This window comes from Musa acuminata, chromosome BXJ1-4, assembly GCF_036884655.1.
Source record: "Musa acuminata AAA Group cultivar baxijiao chromosome BXJ1-4, Cavendish_Baxijiao_AAA, whole genome shotgun sequence".
Taxonomy (NCBI): domain Eukaryota; kingdom Viridiplantae; phylum Streptophyta; class Magnoliopsida; order Zingiberales; family Musaceae; genus Musa; species Musa acuminata.
This window is the reverse complement of record NC_088330.1, coordinates 42,259,098-42,268,093: the sequence shown is the minus strand read 5'-3', so window position 1 is coordinate 42,268,093 and position 8,996 is coordinate 42,259,098. Positions and strand designations below refer to the sequence as shown.

Sequence of the window (8,996 nt, the reverse complement as noted above, 5' to 3'; positions counted from 1 at the left end):
CTCCAGTTTTCCACTGGAAGAGGTTGCCTATAATTAGGCACGTTCGTCCCTCAAGGAGTAGGCATCACTGATTGTATTCTTCTAATCTCTATGCTGCTCAAGCCTCAGGAGCTCCTTCCCTCGATAACACCAATGTAAGCGTCTTGCTCAGATTTTTCTCTGTTGTTTGCTCATCTCTAATCGTATCTCATGAAAAAGTAGTATAAGTTTGCATTGAAAATATTTTTATATGTGAGATAAAGAGATGGATTGATAGTTTTATATCTCTGATTATTGAAAAGATCGAATTAGATATAATATAACTTAAAAACATTAAAATATAAGATTGACTAAAAGGTCGTCATTATTAGTTTTACTCGTGTCTGGATTGCCAACTAATGCAACTCGGTATGTGGCAGGTGGAAGAGGAAAATGGTAGGATTAGGAGAGGGAAGAGGAGGGATGGGGTTGGTCAAGATTTTACTCTTTCTTCTGGCATCCACATCAATGGGTTCAATAAGAACAGAAAGCAGATCAACAAACACAACTTTTCTCTGCCCAAAAAATTGTGGGAATATCAGCTTCGAGTATCCTTTCGGCATCGGCGATGGTTGTTTTCGGCCGGGCTTTAATCTTACCTGCAGAAACCATTCCACCAGCGCTCCCGGGCTTTTCCTGGGTGATGGCACCATCGAGGTAACGAGAATTGACATGAACCAGGGGTTTGTCTATATCAAACCACCAACTGTCGTCATGGATGTCGACGATAAGTTTAAACGCGCCTCACTGATTGATCTGGAGAATTGGCCTTACTCTTTTGAGTTAATGGAACAGATGACACGTACTTCTTATCAAGGAATATCTACCGAAGTTTACGTTCTGGGTTGTAGCGCTATGGCCAAGCAAGTGGATCGTACCACCAATAAAACCATTAGCGCTTGCTTTAGTATCTGCGCTGCCGGTGTTCCGAGTCAATATTCAGAGTGGTCCGACATTAACAATGGATATTGCACAATGAATCTATGGTCTAAGAATTCGACTGCCTTAGAGATTCAGCTAACTCGAATCGACCAAACCGAGTTACACTTGGTGAATACCACCAGCATCAAGGTCATCATATTCAATGGTGGTGATCTCGAAGGAGTATTAAACGGAAGTAGAACGAATGTGGAGGCCACCTTGGCGTGGTACATGAATGATCACCTCTCATGCGAAGAGGCCAAGAATACGGATACATACGCTTGCGTCAGTCAAAATAGTCTTTGTCATAATATCTTTCTTGATACGGCCTACCTTAATAAGAGCAGTGGATATTTATGTCGTTGTTCCGCAAGTTATCAAGGCAATCCCTATGTACCTAGTGGCTGTCAAGGTAATTTTCCTCCTCTTTCTCTCTTTAAATGAGTTCGAATAAGTATAATTAACTGGATCAAAGTGATGTAGAGTCGTGCTTCTCTGTTATGTTAATAAGTTCCTGCTGATTTCTAGAAACTCAAGCAGTAACGAAGATGCCTAATTGTGCAAGAATCCAACTAGCGTAATACTTTTATTATTTATAGAAAATCACCACTTGGATCCAAAAAGATTGAATTGAAATCATGAGGCATACTCTTTAATTAGGTAACCATAAATTCTTTAGGCAATGACCTAATATATTTATAAGTCTCAAATATAATTGATGTATATTTTGACTCTGGAAAAAAAGCACATTAATCTGATGTCGAATTCTGCTGCTGACATTTTTGATCATATTAACAGATAAATCTTTGACACCTGCTGCTGCTGCTGCTGCAGACGGCTGTGTTACTAAATGCGGGAGTATTGACGTCTTCTTCCCATTTGGGCTGGAGAAGGGCTGCTACTGGGACGACTCATTCGCTCTGACATGCAATACCACATCCAATCCTCCCACTCTCCTTTTCGAAGACCATTACACAGTGACTAAAATATCGCTGGAGGAAGGCCAATTGGAACTCGAGGAAAAGCACGGTTCCATCTACATGGAAAATAGTAGAACTGGAACTTTCGTCTTTTTTAAAGGGCAGGCCATCCTTAGTTGGGTGATCGAGTCGCAGCGTTGCGAGGATGCTAAGAAGAACAAGACCACCTTCGCATGCGTCGACCAACATAGCTCATGTCTGAACACAACAATCACTAACGACGATGACGAGTTGCAGGGATACCGTTGCAAATGCCCGCAAGGTTACCAAGGAAATCCTTACGTGCATAACGGATGCACAGGTGCTTCACTCTTTTCTCAAACTTCCATCTTGACACTCTGTTACTCCACTATCTGATATGACGTTTCTAAGCCAACACAATATATTTGAGATAAATCATAACAATATAGGCTCAATGAATTAGTACTATTCCCCAACAGGGTTAATGACAAGAATCATCACGAAACACTGTAGAAAAATTATAACATTATGATCATTTTAACGATTATATAATTATAACTTACCTACACAACAAATACTATGTTTTTTTTATATAACTTAAAGTTAAAAATACATGAACATGCCTTTTCTGAGAGGAAAAATTGAGCGACAAATATGATCAAACAGCACACAGCAGAATAACTATAAATAACAATCGAAATCGTGATTATACATGTATTGTAAAATTATTTTTATTGTAAGCCACACAGAAAATTGTACTATAATATTTTTAAAAAATAAATTATGTTAGCTAAACTGCAGAGTTACAAAGAGAGCTTTGTGTCATAAAATTAGTACATAAGAACAAACAGATAATTATGGTCAATAGGAGCAGATATGGGGTTAGCTACTGAACACAGAATCAAATCAAATACTTGTTTGTTGTCATTCTTTACTATCAATTTTTTGTTTATTGTAATTTGATGAGCAAATTATAATTCCTTTTGTCTCCAATGACTTGTCTAGATATCAATGAGTGCAACTCAACCGAGAAACGTCTTTGTTATGGGATTTGCACTAATACGGATGGCGGATATACTTGCACTTGTGCACCGGGCACATCTGGTGATCCTAAACTTGCACCCTGCATTCCCAACAACAAAAAGCAGACTCTTCTGTTAGGTAAGGCATTATGACTAATTTACTTATAAAGATGCAAAAGGTGCATAATCGAATAATGGAAATCAAAAGGAAGACATTGAGGTCATTGACAATCCTTTATCCATATATATCGTAGAAAATAAAATTAAAGGAGTGTTTTTATGGAGCTAAATTTATGATTGATGTTGTGCAGGTGTCATCATTGGTGCAAGCACCGGCATAGGCCTATTACTCTTATGTTCGAGTCTCCTCATCCTGAGAAGGAAATTGAAAAAACGAAAACAAAAGAAAACTAGAGAAAAATACTTCCATCAGAATCATGGTTTACTGCTACAACAGTTAATCTCGTCTAGTGAAGATATTAGTGAGAGAACAAAGATATTTTCTCTGGAAGAGATGGAGAAGGCATCTAATAATTTTGATGAGACTCGAGTGCTCGGCCGCGGCGGACATGGAACGGTTTACAAAGGAATTTTGTCGGATCAGCGTGTGGTCGCCATCAAAAAATCTAAATATGTGAAACAAAGTGAGATAGACCAGTTCATCAATGAGGTTGCGGTTCTTTCTCAGATTAATCACAGGAATATTGTTAAGCTTTTCGGGTGTTGCTTGGAAACTGAAGTTCCCTTATTGATCTATGAGTTTATCTCGAATGGGACTCTCTTAGATCATCTCCATATTCCAGATGGTAACTCTATATTATCATGAGATGATCGCCTGAGGATTGTTGTTGAGGCTGCCGGAGCACTCGCTTATTTACACTCGGCTGCTTCAATTTCGATATTTCATAGAGATGTCAAATCATCAAATGTTCTCTTAGATGATCATTTAACCGTAAAAATATCAGATTTTGGATCTTCAAGACTTATTCCACTCGACCAAACTCATTTGATCACTGGTGTACAAGGCACCTTTGGATACCTTGACCCGGAGTACTATCATACCAGTCAATTGACAGAGAAGAGCGATGTTTATAGCTTCGGAGTCATTCTTCTAGAGCTTTTGACAGGTAAAAAGCCAATTTTCTCCACCGAATATGAAGACAGACTGAATCTATCGATGCATTTTCTTCAAACGGTGAGAACGAATCGCCCGTTTGATCTTATAGATGATCTTGTTGTGAAAGAAGCGACCGAAGAAGAGCTCATCGACATGATTGGATTGGTAGAAATGTGTTTAAGATTGAAAGGGGTTAAACGGCCAACGATGAAAGAGGTGGAGGATAAATTACAGAACTTGAGAAGGATCAGACTGAAAAAAACAGGACATTGTTTGGTTAAAGGTGACGAAGAAACCGAGCATCTGCTGAGAGACTCACCTTATGCCTTCTCTGAAGTCGTCGACCCAGCAAATCAAGGTACATCCAGGAATTATACCTTAGAGAAAGAATTTATGTGGTCGCATCATCACCCACGGTGAGTTTGTATTCGATGTCCATATCATTATTGACTGCTTGAATGCCACTGAATAAGCTTCCTTCTGCTCGAGGATCGTATGTAATGGTCATATGGGTAATGTTATGTTCCAAACTTGTTCCTAAAACAGTTTCCATCTTATGGCTCTATCACATATATGATCGAGTTGGTGGGAATGGCATGTAGAATTAGTAGTTATGTGTCTGTACTTTACTTGTATTGTAATGTTCAGAGAACTACCCTTTAATATGATCAAATCACTTGTGTACAACTCATTCCTTATCTGGTTTTATGACCGTCGTCGGTTCATGTTTTATGGTAATGTTTCTGAAATCATTTGTATATGACTGGTTTATGTTATCACTCAGGTCCGTCGTGTTTAGATTTTACATCTTCTTGAATTAGTTGATGCCATGAGATCATTTCGGTCGCTCATGTCACTCTACGGTCTGATCCATGACCGATAACACATACTCTCTCTCTCTCTCTCTCTCTCTCTCTCTCTCTATATATATATATATATATATATATATATATATATGGAACTTTATTGTTAACCACACTCGCACTAGCATCATTGACTTGCCAATTCGTCTCATTCTAATTTACTTTATAAGTCCATGGTTCTTGATATATTAAGTTAAAAACAAGATAGATCACAAATGTACTCTATACGTTTTCTTATAGACTAACTGTCCTATTCTTATGGACTTCTTGAAATATCTTAATTATAATTAAAGGCATCATTGTCCTTTCAAATTAAAGATATCGTTCTTATGACAAAGAAAGGATGACGATGACAAGGGTGTACGGGATACTCCACCTATCGTCATAATGGCGAGGGTGAGGATGACAAAGATAACAACGATAATAGAGGAAGAGGAAAGGGGAGGCGAGGTTGATATGTGATAGTGTTGAGCGGAGATAATGATCAAGAAAGACAATATCATTATTTAAATATATATATATATATATATATATATATTCTACGAGAATTTTTTAGGAAAAGAGTGGTAGCTTAGAATTTTGAAAAAAATATGAGTTTTTTTAAAGAATTTTCCCAAATAAAAATAACTATTCCATTCTTAGAAAACTCCTCTTCGACTTTTTCTTTCTTTGACTAGCTTCGATAAAAACGATTTTTTGTTCGTAAAAGATAAGTAAGGTACTACATTTATAATTATTTTACTTAGAAATTGATAAGACCATTTAGTCATACATTAATTGAGGAGTATGAGAACGCTCATAAGTCGGCCAAATCTCCCTTACCCTCAAAGGTTTTTATTTTTAGCGCGCTAACTAATTAGTTTTCACAATAGAGATAGGATGAGCGAATTGATGGCTTAGACATGATGATGATAATGATGTATCATGACTTAGAAACTAATATCTAATAAAATAAGAAGAAATTATCAACTATAATTTAATTCTTTCGAAAAACAAATAATCTAAAAAATCCTATTATATGATTTTATTTGATTATTTTTTCCTTTGAATTCATGTTCTACTAATAATTATTAATGGCGATATAGCATGTCCAAACATATAATGAATATACCATACGTTGCCTAACATAATCTATTATTTTTTGTATAGACAAATATTACATAACATGCACTAAAAACTTATTGTACGATTTGGACTTCTAAATTTATCAGTGCCCACGGTATCATTTTATATAGTTATCATTTTCTTCATCAAAAATTAAAAAAACAAAAAATTACTTCAAATTATCATCGTTTACTTGACCCATACTCAGATAGCTCAAAATCACTCGATCAATGTGTTTGATATTTCAAAGTGGGTATATATGGCGTTGCTTTCATGATTTATGTCTTTGTAAATTATCATGGCCACGAGAAATGCCCGACGTATATAGTTGGAAATTGTAGGTGGAAAATTTCCGAGTAGGAGTTGTTTCCATGGTGTACATCTCTATCAACCCTTATTGGAGGATGAAGAGACTGTTTGAAAACCTGTGGCAGGAATCATCAAGACACTACATCACAAAGCACTATCATCAAATCAACGCCATGTCTTCTCAAAGAAGTCTCAAGATTTTTTTTGGGCAGAGACGACTATAGCTAATGTCACCTTCCACTTGGGTTAGAACTTTCAGTTTTCCCAGCCTGAAATCACCGAGGCCAGTGTTTTTCTTTCGGATCCTTATTAAATGTGGATATAAATTAAGGCTTTTATAAAAATAAAAAATATTCAGAAAAATGATTATCATAAATAATTAAGCTTATTTATATGATTTTATTAATTTCAAATAATAAATATTGATTTATTATTTTTCTGTAAAATTCCCTCGGCATCAACTAGTTGTTGCACTTGTATACATTATATAAGGTTTGCATATACACCGAATTTTACTAATAATTTTTAGTAGCAATATTCATATATCTAAATATTTTAGGACATTTTACTGGAAAAAACTTTCATTATTGGTTTTAAACCCCATATTCATTTTTACTTGGGGGCATCTTTTTTTTTTTCATTTGAATGAAATTATCCTCAAACTGTTACTAAAATGATTTGATCGCATATGCTATTCAAATTTTTTTAATTTTAATAATTATTTTTCAAAAAAAATTATAAATAAGAAAATGTTACTAAATATTTTAGAATCATATCCTATGATTCTGTAGAATTTTGAGTTCGTTTAGTAAAAAAATAATCATATATGAATGTTACATTTGAAATTGAACCTATTAAAAAAATCTTTAATTTTAATAATTTATTACAGTAAAATCATGTAATATATATATATATATATATATATATATATATATATATATATATATATATATATATATATATATATTAATCATTTTAGAATCATGGCCAGAATCATGACCAGAATGATGAAAAAAAGAACAAAAGAAGGGTTTGATGATGTTGTTAGACTTAAAAGAAACATGTTTACAAGTAAAAGGAAACTATAATCCCACGATGAAAGGAGTTGAGTTTAAGTTGCATAAGTTGAGAATGATCAAAAGGCAGAGAAGTTGATCAAAGCATATGTTTTACCACAGGACGAGTTTGTGCTGGTCCACCTACCCCCTCAGCCATCGAACATGAGGTGGGGTCACGTTACATCACAGCTGAGCCGAGAGAGTCAACGTTTGACGCAGAAACTCTTGGAGTGGCAGAGAGTTGGATTCTTGTTGAGTTTCTAAACCGCATATGTTCGACGAATTGTCCGTGGAAGTCATAAAGTGTGAGAATTGTGGGAGTCGTCGAGCCGGTCAACCAGCGTCTCTATCAACCAACACAATATGCAAAAAATGATACACTATACGTGTTTTCTTATAGACTAACTAATTCGTTCCCACGGGAGATAGGACGAGCGAATTGATGGATCAGACGACTCAGAAACTTATATCGTAGACTCTTGTGGAAAAAGGAAAATCAAATACAGAAAGACTTTTCCAAGGAAATAAACAATAATTCACTATTATATTTTCAAGAAAACGAAGGTTTTCAAAACCATGCAATTATAGTTTGCGGAAGATGAAGATCGGTAGAATGCCACGGATTCGTATGTTTAATCATGATTTTATATTGATTAAGAGGATAAGATCTGACCCTATCTTATTACTTGATATTTATCTATATATGAACCTCAGGTTACTATCGCATATATTTGATCAACTATCTTTCTGCTTATTATTAGGTTTACCATCTTTTGAACTCGTCTTCAACAATTGAACTGCCCATCAGTAATGAATATTTTTGCCATTGGAAATTAATTGAAGTTTGACAATAAAAGTTTCGAGAAAATGAATATGATTAGTCTTTCTTCTTGTGTGAAACGAGAAGAAGGAAGACTTTGGTTCACTGCCTACCTGTCTTTCTTCTAACTTTCTTTCTCTTGTCCGTTCATCTTCCAAGTCGCCAACCAAGAAATAACACTGTTTCCATCCATAAATACATGAAAAAATTTACATTCATCCTTTGATCTTCATGATCAAAGTTAGTATACTCTAGGAGGAGGAGTATACTGACTGTTTCCATCCCTAAAGACAAGTTTTGGTTTTCTCCGATAGCGAACAATGTCGGGTGTGTTTCGTTGACTGCAATATAATTCCCTTTCCTAATCTATATCTCCGATAGCGATCTGTAGCTTTTCCTGATCTCGTTTTCTGACGGATAGCGCATTAGTTAATGAAGTATTTGCACTGCAGGGCTAAACTATGATCCTTGATATTAGTTGTGATGCAGATTCTCATGAAACTAATTATGTCAAAGCGATTGACGCATTAAAATGATGGTTGCTACAGTTTATGATTATCCGAGTTAAAAGTTTCGCGCCAATGTCTACGATATTATATCTTAGTGTATTAACACCGATTTGACAGCATATAGGAAAAGTAGAGCATCATCATCGAGCCGAGCGTGCCCGATGGATCGAACTCTGACGAGTTCAAAGAGTTAATTACCACTCCACACTAAAAGTCCTAAGTCTTCGTCAACGTGATTGACTGTCGAAAAGGATAGCTCCAGTTTTCCACTAGAAGAGGTTGCTTATATCTGCAACCTATTTCTCTATATAATT

The 8,996-nt window shown here is 35.6% G+C and overlaps 1 protein-coding gene across 1 annotated transcript; it reads left to right on the top strand.

Annotated features, from left to right (window-relative positions):
* LOC103975038 (wall-associated receptor kinase 3-like) lies at positions 1–4,706 on the top strand. The gene is made up of 5 exons (XM_065181155.1): positions 1–134; positions 399–1,351; positions 1,738–2,220; positions 2,886–3,041; positions 3,214–4,706. The coding sequence occupies exons 1-5, from the start codon at positions 91–93 to the stop codon at positions 3,726–3,728; spliced, it is 2,151 nt and encodes a 716-aa protein (XP_065037227.1). The 5' UTR covers positions 1–90; the 3' UTR covers positions 3,729–4,706.
* Positions 4,707–8,996: the final 4,290 nt, after the last annotated feature.